Source organism: Triticum dicoccoides, chromosome 3A (assembly GCF_002162155.2).
Source record: "Triticum dicoccoides isolate Atlit2015 ecotype Zavitan chromosome 3A, WEW_v2.0, whole genome shotgun sequence".
NCBI classification, from domain to species: Eukaryota; Viridiplantae; Streptophyta; class Magnoliopsida; order Poales; family Poaceae; genus Triticum; species Triticum dicoccoides.
The window spans coordinates 710,393,865-710,410,075 of NC_041384.1; the positions used below are offsets into that span (position 1 = coordinate 710,393,865).

The following is a 16,211-nucleotide window of genomic DNA, read 5'->3' on the forward strand; positions in this document are numbered from 1 at the left end:
GGTAACCTCCCGGTACTCCGGTAAAATCCCGATTTCACCCGGAACACTTCCGATATCCAAACCTAGGCTTCCAATATATCAATCTTTATGTCTCGACCATTTCGAGACTCCTCGTCATGTCCGTGATCACATCCGGGACTCCGAACTAACTTCGGTACATCAAAATGCATAAACTCATAATAACTGTCATCGTAACGTTAAGCGTGCGGACCCTACGGTTCGAGAATAATGCAGACATGACTGAGACACATCTCCGGTCAATAACCAATAGCGGGACCTGGATGCCCATATTGGCTCCTACATATTCTACGAAGATCTTTATCGGTCAAACCGCATAACAACATACGTTGTTCCCTTTGTCATCGGTATGTCACGTGCCCGAGACTCGATCGTCGGTATCCAATACCTAGTTCAATCTCGTTACCGGCAAGTCTCTTTACTCGTTCCGTAATACATCATCTCGCAACTAACTCATTGGCTGCAATGCTTGCAAGGCTTATGTGATATGCATTACCGAGAGGGCCCAGAGATACCTCTCCGACAATCGGAGTGACAAATCCTAATCTCGAAATACGCCAACCCAACATCTACCTTTGGAGACACCTGTAGAGCTCCTTTATAATCACCCAGTTACGTTGTGACATTTGGTAGCACACAAAGTGTTTCTCCGGTAAACGGGAGTTGCATAATATCATAGTCATAGGAATATGTATAAGTCATGAAGAAAGCAATAGCAACATACTAAACGATCGGGTGCTAAGCTAATGGAATGGGTCATGTCAACTAGATCATTCAACTAATGATATGACCTCGTTAATCAAATAACAACTCTTTGTTCATGGTTAGGAAACATAACCATCTTTGATTAACGAGCTAGTCAAGTAGAGGCATACTAGTGACACTATGTTTGTCTATATATTCACACATGTATTATGTTTCCGGTTAATTCAATTCTAGCATGAATAATAAACATTTATCATGATATAAGGAAATAAATAATAACTTTATTATTGCCTCTAGGGCATATTTCCTTCAGATGCTAGCTAAATGTGAAGAACAATGCCCTTGGGAACTATAGGCTTCCATATATACTAGATCAAAGGCAATTACATGAAAACCTACACATCAACAATTAACACATGTGAGGGCAAGTGGCAAGTGAGGCATTTACAACAATGTATATTGGGAAATATTATGTTGAAGAGATATGAGCCAATGAGAAGATGACACTAAGAGGTCTTGGTCAGTTAGTGAGGAAATATTAGAAAATGACACCTAAAAGGGGTGTGTTTGGAAGAGCAAGAAAATATTCTTTTGATATCATCTTATGGAGATGAAACTCCTTAGTACAATCAACTTTGGGATTTTGGACAGGAGCTGAAGAGATCCAATCCTGTGAGCACCTTTTTATGTTGTTGGATGATCTAGGGCACTTTAGAATATGCTATTTTGCATTTGATGCATGCAGAAGGGGGTTTCTAGCTAGTTGTAGGCCTATTATATTTCCAGATGGGTGTTATTTGAGGACTAAGTTTGGTGTAATTCTCTTAACAGCAATAGGAATGGCTTCTAACGATTGCATTTTTCCCTGTGGCTTTTGCTTTTTGAAGTTGAGGACACAAGCTCTGGGAAGTGGTTTCTAATAGCTCTTATGGAAGATCTTGGGACTGTGCACAACACCCATTATGTCAGACAAACACAAAGTAAGATTCCAATCTTTAGTTTATGCATTTTTTTCTATCATATTCCTTTAGTACTACATGAACCACTTATCGACTTCTCGACGACACATGTCCATCATGTACCTTTAGTACTATATGAACCACTTGTCGACTTCTCATAGTTAGAGGAAGAAGAATTCCTTCCATTTTCTATGCTAGCCTTTTGTTTCGATGAGCTAAGGCAGTATTACCATCAGGTAGCACTGCACCTTGTTGTTGCATCAATTTAGATTAGAAGAATCAATTTAGGTGCATTTGGACGTATGTAATGAAATAGATTATTTGCTTGCTGTGGAAGAAACTTAAGTAACACAAATAGACTTTATCATAGACTCCTAATTAGTTCCATCAACACTAATAGGCCTACCAATTTTTTGCATGTTGGCATTTTCTTATTTCAGGAATCCTTAAGTAAGAAAGAATCTCTTATCAATTGTTGGAACCCTTGAGTAATGAAATGTTAAACCTGATCGATGACAATCTCAATTTTCTCCTTCCAAATTAGAGCCTCGTGGATATTGAATGCCGCCATCTGGTATAAGTCATAGAAAGATGACTACAACTAGTAGGATTATTAAGGATTCACATTAGAAAAACACATCAGACATGCATGACACTTCATTTTCTCGCCAATAAAAGAAGTTGCTCCAAATGAACAAATCATACAAGAGTGGCAAATAATGCTAGTATAGTGGCATTTTCAAGACCAATTGCAATAACAGTAGGTTAATGGTAGCTCAAATGGCAGTACAACAATAAAACAAGCTAATTATGGTGGTAGTTCAAGTCTATGATGAGAGAGGAATAGCGAATTGCTTTGGTACCGTGATGTGGTGGTGCTTCTCCCTTTTGTTGTAAACACTCAAGACGTAAAGCATCTACGGTGTACAAAGAGAATAATTGGATTAAAGGTGATGCTGAGAAGAAGGAGGTGCAAGCATCTATGAACGAACAGAAGAGCTACGCATACATGACCATGGTGCATCTTGAGGTTGAGGCCCCTGTCCTCAACCCCAGTGGCGAATCTTGGAAGAAAATCGAGGGCGGGCTCAAAGTTAACGGTGTGGGAAAAAAAGCCACTAACTCCTAATTCTTTTGCCCATAGAAGGTTAAAATTTGCCAGAACTTTTTGAAATATGAGATTTTGAACCAAAAATGTGTTCTGTTTAACAAAATAGCCAATATCTCAAAATCTTGTAGCCCAAATTAGCTCAGAATTTTTCAGAATACTGCTGGGCACACATAGTATTTACTGATTTTTTGGAATTATTTGAAAAATATCAAATATTAGACTTTTCTAGCAAAATAGCAATCAGTTCGAACTAATTTAGTAACATGTTCGACCATACCACAAAGATTCATATTCGAAATCAATACAATTCACACACCAATACAGAAGACTAGAGAAGCAACAACAATGATAGTAATCTTGCTTACTAATGGTATTGCAGAACAACTAGAATCCAATATATAGAAATAGATGCCCAATTATCCAACCGCAAGCCATCTGTCCAAATTAGCATAAGTATTAGCAATATAAAGGCACACCAATATAAAACATCAATAAGTGACTACTAACACTAGTAAAATTGAGATATACCTCTAAGAAATCACATTGTACTCACGAGGCAAGTGTCCATTGCGATCTTTCATTTTCTGGAATCGTATCATAATTTGATCATCGGGGATACTTTTGAATATCCTTTTCTCGCAATAGCACACCATTAAATCATTGAGCCAATCGTCTGATATCTTATTGCGCAAATCAGTTTTAATGATCTTCATTGCTGAAAGTATTCGCTCAACCGAGGAAATTGCCACCAGAAGAATCAATGTCAACTCGATGAGGCGATATACCAATTGGAAAGTTCTGTGTTTTGTTGATCGAACCATCAACCGAGCAAGGGTAGAAACATCCGAGCATCCATCGAATTCATCATTTCTCCTAATATTGGTAAGGAATGTAGGAAGTTGAGTTCTTAGCAACAACCGTTCAGCTTGTGTAAAATCCTCAGCATAAATTTCAGCAAGTCGAATAAGTTTTTCAACATTAAACTTTGAGAAGTTGTTTGTTGGAGTAAGGCAAGACATGCAATCCACTAACTCGGTGTTAACTTCATTAAATCGGTGAGAGTTGCATCAAGAGCAACATTGAATATGCTAACCTTGAAATAATGATGTCGAGCCACCTTATTCTTGCTGCGAACAAATTGCCCCATAGCTCCTACAAGATCATCCATATTTGGCACCTCAATGCCATGTTCCTCACAGAAGTTGTTTGCTTGGTCGCATAATGACTCATACCCATTGTCCCTCATATTTTGCAAAGCTTCTTTCACATCCAAGATCAAACGCATGGCTTCAACAACATCTTGTTTCTTTCTTTGCAAAGCTTGTGATAGCAAATTAGTGATGCTCAACAAGTTTATTAAGAATAGCATGATGAACACAAACTGGAAGCATTCCATCTGTATGATCAAACCTGAAGCTCCACCTTGAGAAGTGTGTTCCCGGGCATCGTCAACCACAATTGCAAGCACATCCACCACTGCTTTCCACATTGTGTACATACGAAGCAAGGTTCTAAGATGTGAGCCCCAACGAGTAGCTCCTGGTCTAGCTAGGTTAGTTTCTTGATGTAACCAAGTTCTAGATGATATCTCACAATTTTCCATCATTTCTATCAAGTTGTCTTGATGTTTTGCAAGCAATGCATCCTTCCTTTTGCAAGATGAACCCACCTGAGTAACTATCAAGGGAAGGTAGTTGAAAAAATCAGCAATAACTGGACAACACTGAGCCACTGTGACAACCACTAACTGCAACTGATGGGCAAAGCAGTGAACAAAGAAAGCATATGGACTCTCATCACGAATTAGCTTTTGCAAACCGTTGAATTCACCTCTCATATTTGAAGCCCCGTCGTAACCCTGTCCACGTAGCCTATTAATAGGCAGGCCATGGTACTCCAACACATGAACCAATGCTTCTTTAATTCCGGTAGATGTACAATCTGTGATGTGCTTAATAGCAAGAAATCTCTCTTGAAGTTCTCCGTGATCATCTAAAAATCTGCACATTTGGGAAGATACAAATTAAAAGATAGAAATGAACAATGACTATGCAAGTTTGGGAAGCTACAAGTTAAAGACAGAAATTCATATGCATTACCTCAAAATTATTGCCATTTCCTCCTTTATTGAGCAATCTCTAGCCTCATCAATAAGTATCGAGAATTTCTTATCTCCAAGCTCATCCTTGATGACTTTGGTTGCCTCCAATGCACAACATGTAGCAAGGTCTTTTTGAATATCTGGACATATCATAAGTGCATTGCCTTGCCCCTTATCAAATGCATCTTTCACATCCTTATTCTTGTCCTTATACTAGTCCAAGAACTCCTTGAAATTGCCTTTGTTGGTGGAATTGGAAGATTCATCATGTCCACGAAAAGCTTCCCCTTGAGCTATGAGATACCTTGCACAATCCAATGATGCAGTCAAGTGGATTTTATATTTTATATCAGCCTCTTTATTGTAAACTCGCATTCTGGTAGCCACATTGGCCCTTTGATTGTTGAAATCAACGCATAAGCCCACAACAATGTTGTGGTAACTAGATGGACCACCAACATGTTTCTTAAAATTTCCCAAAGCAGTTTTCCAACGCTTGTAACCATCTACTGTAAATACATCATTGCCAAATCTAGCTGCTTGTGATGGATTCTTGAAAAGAAAACAAGGGAAACAAAAGGCAGCCTCCTTTTTCACACTATATTCCAACCAATCAAACTTATCTAGCCATTGTGGTTGAAAGGATCTCCAAATTTTACCGTCCAATCCCACTTCAAATTTATGCCCGATAGCTTTGTTTCTTTGTTTCAACAAATAAGCTCTCCTCACTTCACTTCGAATTTCAGGGGCATAATCTTCTATTGGTATTCGATCAGCCGGATCACCAAAAATCTGACTTGGATGGAATTCCAGTATATGATGCTTTGGTGGTTGGTTTGTGCTCTCATTAGTTGGGGGATTGGTACTCTCATTTGCATGGGGAATAGTGCTCTCATCGACATCGGTTGAGGGATTAGTGCTCTCATTTGTTGGAGTAGGATGAATTATGTTCTCAATAGGGGCTGGTTGAACAACAACATCATCTGGAGGAGCATTGGGTTCAGAAACAACAAGGGGGGCATTTGAATTGCTTGCAAACTAGCTGTGCAAAGTTTTTTTTCTCTTCATTTCTACAAACAAGAATGATGATTAGTACCGGGTTAATCTTATATACACAGCTAGCTATATTGGTTCTCTTCTCCAGTACTTGAACAGTTTAACTAACCACTATTAACAGCTAGCTACCATTAGTTCATTAGCATGAATTAGTAGCCAAATAGGAACCCAAATAGCTAGCTACAGAGTACAGAACTACAGACTACAGAATACAACCTTCAGGTTCAGCCGTTCAGGAGCTGTCGAGTAGAGCAGCGAGCAACAGCCGGATGGCGCAGCAGCTCGGATGGCCCAGGCGCCCAGCGACCAACTTTGCCCCCTCCTCTATTCCACGGCCACGTTGGGGAGGGCACGGGTCAGATGGAGATGCAGGCGCCGTTTTGGGGAGGGGAAAGTGACCAGATTAGGGGAGAGCAGTCCGGGCGCCGACTTGAGGAGGTGGGCCGGCGGCGGCGCAAAGGAGAGGTCCGGCGACCGGCGGCAGCGCGAAGGAGGGGTCCGGCGACCGGCGGCGAAAAGGAGAGGTCCGGCGACTGGCGGCGGCACGAAGGAGGGGTCCGGCGACCGGCGGCGGCTAGGGCACCTGCGCAGAAGGGAGCGGCTCGGGTGGGACAAGCGAGCGACTACACGAGATGGAGGAAGGAGCATGCGCACGTTTCTCTGCTCTGGGAATTGATGTGCTGGAAAGGGCTATTGAGTGGCTGGGCTGGGCCTGGAAGTTTGAAACTAGTACTAAAAAAATTTGGCATCGATGGAGGGCAGACTCAAGCCTGTTTAAGCCTGCCCAGAAGATCTGCCACTGCTCAACCCTGCAGTTGCCATCGATATGGAGGGACTTCATGGGGAGCTTGGGCATCTTGTGCGGAGGCTTATGCTTGAAATACGACTGCAGCTGGGTGGGTCTCTAGCACAAAGTAGCGCATGTGGATGAAGAAGCGGCCCATCATGCGGTGACCATCCACACCCATCGTAGATCAAAGGCGATGAAGAAGATGGCATCTTGTGGACGAGATCGGTGCCTACTAGGACGTATGGCTGGACGAAGACTTCACGACGCCGGGGCGCCGGCATGGCGGGACGGCCGCGGACAGTGGATCCGAGCCAGCGGCGGGCGGCGGCAAGCGGAAGAGAAGAGGAGAGGTATGGGGAGGTCTTGGGGCAAAGGTCACACAGATCCAGACAGAGATCCATGGGTGAAGCAGACGAGGCCGCACGGTGAGGATGAGGCTGGCGGCAGAGAGACGAGGGGAACGGGGTGTGGTGTGGAGAAAGCGTGACCAAGTCCAACCCGGAAAAGGCGGCCGCCTCCGGTCTCCTCAGGCGTCGGTCCAATCCATCTCGCAACGATGCTGGGCTCCCGCAACGCGGGTGTGGTGTTCGCCTGGCCGCCCCCGATATATCCTAGTTATACTGTTTGAATGTGCTAAGAACAGAAATACTTGATCTTGCTTTATTACTATGGATTTCTAAACTAAATATAGTACACTTAGTGGCAAGCTGATTTATTGGTGCACATCATATATATCCGACTTAGTGGCAAGCTGGTATGGCATCTATGAAGTTTTGTCATTCTCAATGTTTTCAGTTCCATTTCAATGTTAAATTGCCAATTCTTCAGGTTTGGGCGCACGTATGCTTTACACATGCATGCTCTTCTATATACGGGGTGGAATAATAATAAATAGTATATAATATGACAGCAAATGAAATTATATCTCACATGACAACAAATTAGCTAGGAGATTTAACCCCCATATATAGTTGATAGGATCCGCTAGCTAGGACTAATACTCAAGCATTACAGGATAGACCGCGTACAGCGGATCCAACATTAGAATGCGACATAAATAACCCTTCATCTTTTTCATATCTCCGCTCAAGGCGAATGTATGTATCCCCCGTCCCCCACCGGATGCCCTAAGAATTCTTAATTAACCATGAGTTAATGCTATCGTTCAGCCTTCCATCACTATACCTCTCCTCTGTCCCGTATCTGACTAGCAATACCTAGTGGGAGATGTTGCTCTTGTAGGGCACTCTCAAGAGTCAAGACTTTTCTTTTATTTAATAGTATTTCCTTTCACTCGCTGCTATCAACCCCCACCACCACCGGTTACCTGCATTAGGGCGGTTTCATTGTAGGGGGGCGCTCATAACCCCCAATATACTAAACCTGGCCAGGTTTATTTTACCTGGATTTTTTAACTTTTTTTATCAGTGAAAAACAGATCAATGGAAACGCGACACCTTATTTACCGGGGGATATGGTAGGGTACAATTTTGGTGGCTTTAGCAGTTTATAGGATGAGATATCCAACATACTCTTTGTAGCTCATCGGTTCACGTGCAATTTATGGGTTCGATTTGACTACTATCACCCAGCTTTTTCTCTGGATGATTGCATGCATGTGTTTGTGCATGGTGCATGCAGTGAATTTGACTATGTCTTCTGTACGTGTCTTGGGCTGAAAGGTTTTGCTGGTTCTGGGCGCCGCTGTTCGATGGGTTTGTCAGATAATGTGTCGACGTGTGTCGCTAAACCGTCTATGTTGCATTCTCTAGAAACCTCCCGTCAAATCGTTCCACCGCTGTGCCGTTCTATAAAGGCTCAGCCACTGCGCGGCCCTTCCTCCCAGCGCACATGCACAAGTAGTAGCACCTCCCGGAGAGCTGGGAGGGCTGCCCGCTGCATCGCTAACCGACGACTCCGACTCACCACCCGCCTTGTGTTCCGCTGCAGGCTGGACTACAGCTCCGGGACGCCCTGCCACCTTGCTAGGCTTACCGCCGCATTGCTGGTCAGCGGCCCGGCGCGTCGCCCTCCTTGTGTCCCGATGCACGCTGGATGGCACAACTTCGGTCTTCGGGATGCCCCGCGGCGCCTCGAATCCTGGATTCTACCTCTTCTGGAGACAACGAGGAAGGCAACATGCAGCGACCCATCGGCTGGATGGCAGCTCGGGAGGCGTCCCAACCCCGCCGCCAGTGCGTGGAGAGCTCGCGGCCAGCACCATGAAGTCCTGCCTGGACGACGTTCTTGGGTGTGTACCTTGTGTCCTTGTGTGGCTGATGCCTCCCTAAGAACCTATTCCGCGTGGGTGCGCTGGATCGTAGGCACGCACGAGCATCCGACTCTTCGCAGGCACGATCGTAGGCGCTAGATCGTGGGTGCGCTGGACCGCTCTCCATCGACTCTTCGCCGCTGCATGAGGCGTCTCCGCTAGCGCTCGACGAGCATCGGATCATCATCTTCTTCAAGGTACGGAGGGAATAGTTCTTAATACCGCAACGTGCTTTTTCTATCTCCGCAGTAGAGGAGTTATTTATCCAAAACCACCACATTATTGGCTAGGGTAACAACTTGGTACTACATTTGAGTCAGGGCACAAAAAACCACCAACTCTGCGCCTAACATATAACTCCGAGCACTAATTCTCCGATAAGCTCACGGAAACAGTGAAACTGACAGGTTGGCCCCACTTGTCGGGCTGACGTGGCGAAGACCAAAAACTTTGACCGACTGATGTGGCAAATGAGACTTGGGCCCCACCTGTCAATGACTAGAGGGTCATCTTCTTGACAACATTCTTTCTATCAGGCATTCCATCGAACACCTTCCGTGCGTTCATCCTCTAGTCACTGACGAAGGCACAGCATGCCATGGCGCGGGGAAGGGGCACGGTGCTCACCTTCAGCACGTATGCGTGCTCGGACGCGGGGAGGTAGCACTGGAGCAACGTCCTCGTTAGCGGCAGCGGCCGATGAAGCATGGTGAGGCGAGGAAGACGGCTTGGGGACTCGCAGCTTGTCGGTGTTGGCGGCAAAGGCATCAAGAGGACGCGTCGAAGCCTAGGGATTAGCTGCGAGGCACAGGGATTCACCGGAGCAGGAGATCGAGGCACGTTGGTGGTCGGACGTGAAGAAGACAACCGCGGCGTGGCCAATTTTGGACGTCCGGGTCCAAAAACTCCAGTAGGGGTGCTCAGGGAGGCATTCCGGTGCTCCCAGACAAGGTGGTGGGGTTGGAGTGGTCTCTCGCCATGAGAATGGTGGCCGGCGGCGACCGCGGATCAGGGAGGAGCTGCTATGGGCTCCGTGGGGGTGTGGACTGCAGCGGCCGATGCGGACGCCGTACGGGTCTTGGGCACCAGATCCATGGAAGCGGGGTTGCGGGCGTCCACATCCGGAGCGAGCGGCGGCCGGCAAGGCAACCGGCCCGAGTGTTCTTGCTCGGGGCGAGGCGCGCATCGCCGGAGCGGCCTGGAAGAGAGGAGGAGGTTGATGGCGGGGGATGCAGCGTCTCGTCAGGCATTGGGCTGCCGACGGGGACGACCGTGGCGGCCGACCATGGCGGCGGAGGCATGGGTCCAGCCTGAGCATGGCCACTGGCAAGGTCTTCTGTGTTCACTGGTTGAAGAGAGAGAAAAGACAGAGAGAAGGAAGGAGGAGGTGGGTGAGGATGACAGATGGGACCTACGTCCACCTCAGCAAATTGTCCAGATAGGCATGCCACATCGTCCCGACATGTGGGCCCCACCTGTCGGTTTTGCTGTTTTCGTGAGTAAATTCGACTATCAGTGCTCGGCGTTACAAATTAACCTCATTGTTGATAGTTTTTTGTGCTTTGACTCAAATGTGGTACTGATCTGTTATCTTAACCCATAATGTGATGGTTTTGGGTAAATAACTCGCAGCAGAGTATGAAACGTGCCTTTTCCGATCACATGGTCAATCTCATTCTCTTGTGTAGTGGCTGCCGGAGCATGCAGATGTACTGGACGCCGAGAAACTGCCAGCAGCTCGGCAACGACAGCTCGCCGTGGCGGCGCCTCAGAGTCGCCTGCCTCGGCGGCGGGGACTGGAGAAGCCACGAACAACGCCAGCCGCCGGTGCGTCTGCTTGCGAGCCTCCGAGACGCCAACATCGACGCGATGCTTGCAGCCGGCACTGGACGGGAGTGCAGGGCGGCCGTGCATGGTCACGGGAGCGAACAGTGCCACTGCCCCTGTCACAATGGTGACTAGGTGGGCGCAGCTCTGCACAATGTATAATGAATCGATAATCTTCAGTTGCCAAACATGTTGTGCAATGATGCGGCATCCGCTATACGATGGGAACCCAGAGATTGGTCGGGAGCGACGGACAATCTGGAGCAGTAATACCTAGGAAGGATAATTCAGTGTGTGACATGTGTTTGGTTAGTTAGCTAGCTTTTGCCAATCACGGTAGTAGGACCAAGTTCTCAGGTAGCAACCTGCTGGGTCAGCTCATCAGTGTGCTTTTGATTAGTACTACTTTAACAAACACCATCAGCTAAGATTGTTGCTTTTGTTTTGTCAAGGTGATTACGGAGATGATATGCAAATGCAATTCCCTCTTAAAAGGGGCCTTTCTCTTCCGGAGGTATTTTTTTGCTTACATAAAATATTTTACAATTAATAGTGACCGTATGCAGATTGCTAGCATTGTATCATTAGCACTATGAAGGTTTTTGTTTGTTTGTTCGACAAGATGAATAGATATATAATGCTCATAAGCACCGTGTGGAGCCTTTCTCTCTCAAGCTTAAATATAAGATTTTCACTTCTAGCTGCTCATTCAATGATTCAGATTTACTTATGTTTTTCTATTGGTTTTGTGTTCTGCAACAGGCAAGTACAAACATTTGGAGTTGCTATGCCATGATATTGCAGTGAGTTCTGTGATTTCACAAGTAGTTCCTCATTGATCATAAGATTAACTTCAGAATTTTGAACTCGATTTAGCTGTAGAACAAAGATGAAATTTCGTTCTTAGTGTTTAGATAATTAGTCCATCTTGGACACATATGGTCTTCGTTAAAGAAACTGGTATAAGATGTAGTTTTTCGACATAGTTTTTCCCCAAATCTGGGACTGATCTCCAGTTTGTCGTAAGCATTGATGGATCTCCTCGACACTAAGTATTAATTTCTCACATAATATGATTGTATTACTATTTGATACAACTGATTGTACAATGCCAATTTGTACTTAACTGGTTATACAATTGCTTCATTTAGTCAGTGAATAACTTCTACAAACATTTTCTACTGAAATCATAACCAGTAAATTTGGTTTACTTGTGATGCATGATTTTCGCATCTTGCTATCACCTAAAATTGGTATTTAATTATCTGTCTAAATTTTATTCTACCACTTTGATGAATCTGTCTATCTTTGACTCACTATTTAATTAGTTGATTACACAATTTCTTCATTTAGTTAGTGAAAAATGTTTTACATTTTGTACTTTAATCATATACCATTTTTTATTTGTGCTGCATGATTTTCCCATTTTGTTATTATTTAAAATTTATATTTATTTAACTAAAATTTATTTTACCATTTGATGAATCTGTGTTATCTTTGATCCTCTATTTTGAAGAGGTTTTTGTGCGTTGAGTTTTTTGGACTAATCTATGGCTGTCACGTTGGGGTGGATTACCAATTGTTTGTTGATGGGTGATCCATGTTTGGTTGTTGAGTGGGTGTAGAGTTAGATCGGTTTATTTCTTACGTTGCTACCTTTTGCATGATAACTGACGCGGCGCATGATATGGGTGTGACCACGTGTTCCCATGGATGCAGTTGCGCCCCGCAGGTAAAAACGTAAGGTGTGGTTAACATGGACAGTAATCCCATAGGAGGCTATACCAGAATGATCTTTGTGACTTCTTACTGCAGTACATATGGGTGAACTGCTTTTTTTTTAAAGGAGGATACCTCCGGCCTCTGCAACTCATGATGCACACAGCCCTCTTATTAAGCGTTCAAAGTTCAACAACATGTCTCAAGTTCAAGAAAGCAAATGAATAAAAAAGCCACACCTGGCAAAAAGAAAAAAGAGGCCACAACCGGCACAAAAAGGATAAGATGTCTAAACACCTATCCTAAGCGTGGATCGCCATTCAAATAGGTTGTAGGTATCCCGTGCGACCGTCTCCCATTGGCTGCACTCAGAAGTCATATGCTCCATGTGATCCGCAGGGCTGAGTAATGACCACGTACGGATCCAGGTAGACGTTCTGAAGATAACCTGCAAAAAGTTGGTTAATGTTTGTCTGTTGAAGGCAACATCATTTCTACATTTACATATGGCCCAAAGCAGTGCGCACACTACTACTCGAATATGTGCCATTGTGTACTATTAGAGATGTGCCATTGTGTATCGCTCTGTCTGTGACCATGCATTCGTATGATTGTAATAATAGATGATGTCATCTTCAACTCTCTTACATATTGTTATGCCTCTCTTTAATTGATAGTGAATAACTATTTATTACTCTATTGTTTGGACCATAGTTTACATAGTCGCGACTTATCGACCAGCGCGGCGTGTCACCGCTTGGGCTAAGCGTGTCACAATTTTGTCTGCACCGTGGCCATTCCCACCCTGCCCTGATATGGGCTATCGTCCCATGAGGAAATCCTAGTGTTGCCGCTTTTGCAGCCCTTTGTTGTCCTTCACAGATAGCAGCAACAAATCGTTATTCTTGATCATGTTGAGGCCCTCGACAGCCCCTGCCGCTGCAAAAGCCTAGCAGGATCCGCATCATCCTTGGAACCAGACAACTGTATTTTGGTTTCATTTAGGTTTCCTCCAACTTCTCACATCAACATTGGGAATGTACTAGTACAAACAAATAAAAACATGGAATGGAATAACTAAGCAGAAAATTAGTTGGTACTAGGTGGCTACCTATCTTAACATGCAATCAAGTAGCAAATGAAATCACCCGTGGGTTTATATAGAGGGTTTCGTTTGTGCATCAATGAATGGTAATACACACATAAGCATGAGCATGAACAAAATGGGGGTGCGAAGAGCATGATAAACTCTAAATAGCAAGTACATTACAAAAACGTTTTCCACATACGCAACTGATAAAAGTTATGAGGAATTAGTCATCATAACTTTAATGTGCCGCATGCGTATCACCCTCTTGTGCTTATTCCTTGCTTACATCCAATTCATGTTTTAACATGAATGTGGGGACACGAGATAAGTATGCACACATAGATCATAGGTGCATAATGCATGAGAGAAATCATTTTGCATTGGCCTCAACAATTGAAATATCTCACATGGATATTGAATGATACACATTGCTACACAATCAGGGAAAAAGTGATGATCTTCCTGTATATGTGCATCTTTAGCTACATCGACGGGTATTTCGCTTATTCAGGTTCAGATGTTGCACCACTTAACATAAGCATTATAAATAATGGGAAATTTCACTCACTAACGGCTAAATCTATAATCCTGGTGTCACGTTTTCCGTGAAATACCTTCGCATCTCATGGAATTCTACCTGGTCCTTCTCCAGTACTCGTCGAGAGAGCTGCACTGCCTGAACGCCGGAGGCGATTTGAGCAGCGAGCTCCTTTGCTTGCCCTTTCGGAAGGCTGGCGAAGTTAGTTTCGCCCACCGCGTTGGCGAGGTCGGTTCGCCGGTATACGCTAGCATGTACACCATGTGTCGGTGTCATATACAAGGGATATAATACATGAGATATACAGTAACTCTATACAGCCATTTATACACTGTTTAACATCTTCGCAGTGTATACAAGAGTTCGTAGCCTGACCTAGGAACAATATTCCTGGTGCAAAGTATCAGGCCAAATCAACAGATTCATGCATGAAGGTCCGGATATAATAGCTATAACAGAACATTGATTAAAAACATTTAAAGTGCCCACTGCCGAGGGGAGAATGTCGCCATGCTAATTGAAAAGAAATACAATGATTAAACATACATGGAAACTACAACTATTTATTGTTCAAACAAGTTTTTTCTTTCTGAGAATGAGATAAAACGATAAGGTACTAGTGTTGGAACTGCTTTCTGATTACCGATATCATAATTCAAGATGGCAACAACTTCCTGTTTTACAAGAGAATAGCTCTGCTCCATGTCTCCAATTGTTATCGTCCCCGTGAATATGTGCTGGAAGCTTTTTGCAAGTCTTCCAGAATAATAGTAGTTCGGTGAGGCGCTGGGCATGACAGAAATGAAAAATAGAAGCACTGTAGTGTGTCCCATGCGCCTAAACAAGGCAAGAATATAATCCAATCAGCACCAGTATATTCCTGCATGAAAGAATAAGCCTCTGCTCCTTCTCCTATCTTGCATAATGAAGCCATGTGCAATATTCAGATGTTGCTAAAACACTTCAAATACTTTGCTCAACTCTAGTAAAATAGTTTTTACAATGAGCCAACACACACACACACCGCGCGCGCGCGGTGAGCAGATATATATCCTAACAACTTCATCTATGGGAAAACCATCTACTTTTGTGTTAAAAAAGATCCTCTACTTTTGTTGGTATAGTAAACATTGGAGATACATGATGACAAATAAAAAAGCAATCCAGTAAATTCCCTTTCAACCAAGAATTAAATTAAGGGACGGGTAAATGCTTGCCGCAACAGCTCCTGGATCTCGCCTATCCTCTGTAATTTGGCCTCGGACGGCTCCTCCGGCCAGAACCCGCAGCAAACGGCTTCGAACTCCTCTTGGGTGAGATGGCTAAACTGGTTGAGGCATCTGTTGTTATTGTGGACCCCGATGGCGTAGCCAGCGTTGTGCTGGTCGATTTTGCGCAGGTCCTCCTTGAATATGGTGTACCGGTGCTCTTCGTGGGCGATGGAGCTGTAGGTAGTAACTGGTTTTCGTGCCTTCCACTCCGCGAAGATCTTGCGCGTTTCCTGCTCGCTCCTCCCCCTCTCCCAGGAGAAGACGGAGTAGCCTTGGTCATGCCACTGCCGGTCGATGAGGCCGAGCCTGTGCTTGAACATGGTGTACGCGCGCTGCTCCTCCTCATCGAGGGAGCTGTTGGTCGTGCCGTGCATGGCCTTCCACTCCCTGAAGATCTGCCGGGTCTCCTCCTCGCTCCTCTTCCTCTCCCAGCTTTCCGATGTGTTGCTGGTGGCGGCCGCCGTCGACACCAGCGACACCAGCAAGAGCAGCAACAGCGGTGACGCCGCCATGACCCTCCTCATGACGAGGGGATAAAAAAAAGGCGAGCGGACTACGTACGTAGATGAGATGTGTGGAAGCTAGGGCGGGGCTCGATGGATCTCTCGTCGAAACGCTCGCTCGATCTAACTTTATTTCTTTTCTATTTTCCTCCTCGCTTATCCAAAACTGCGGCACTACCGTGCTTATATACACGTATATACGCACGCAGCACCTGACTCAACATGACTCGGTGATGGACTCTATCACCTAT

The 16,211-nt window shown here is 44.7% G+C and overlaps 1 protein-coding gene across 1 annotated transcript; it reads right to left on the minus strand.

The window, feature by feature from the left end:
• Positions 1-15,375: 15,375 nt before the first annotated feature.
• Positions 15,376-15,969, minus strand: LOC119273057 (oryzain alpha chain-like). The gene has a single exon (XM_037554364.1). The coding sequence runs from the start codon at positions 15,967-15,969 to the stop codon at positions 15,376-15,378; it is 594 nt and encodes a 197-aa protein (XP_037410261.1).
• Positions 15,970-16,211: the final 242 nt, after the last annotated feature.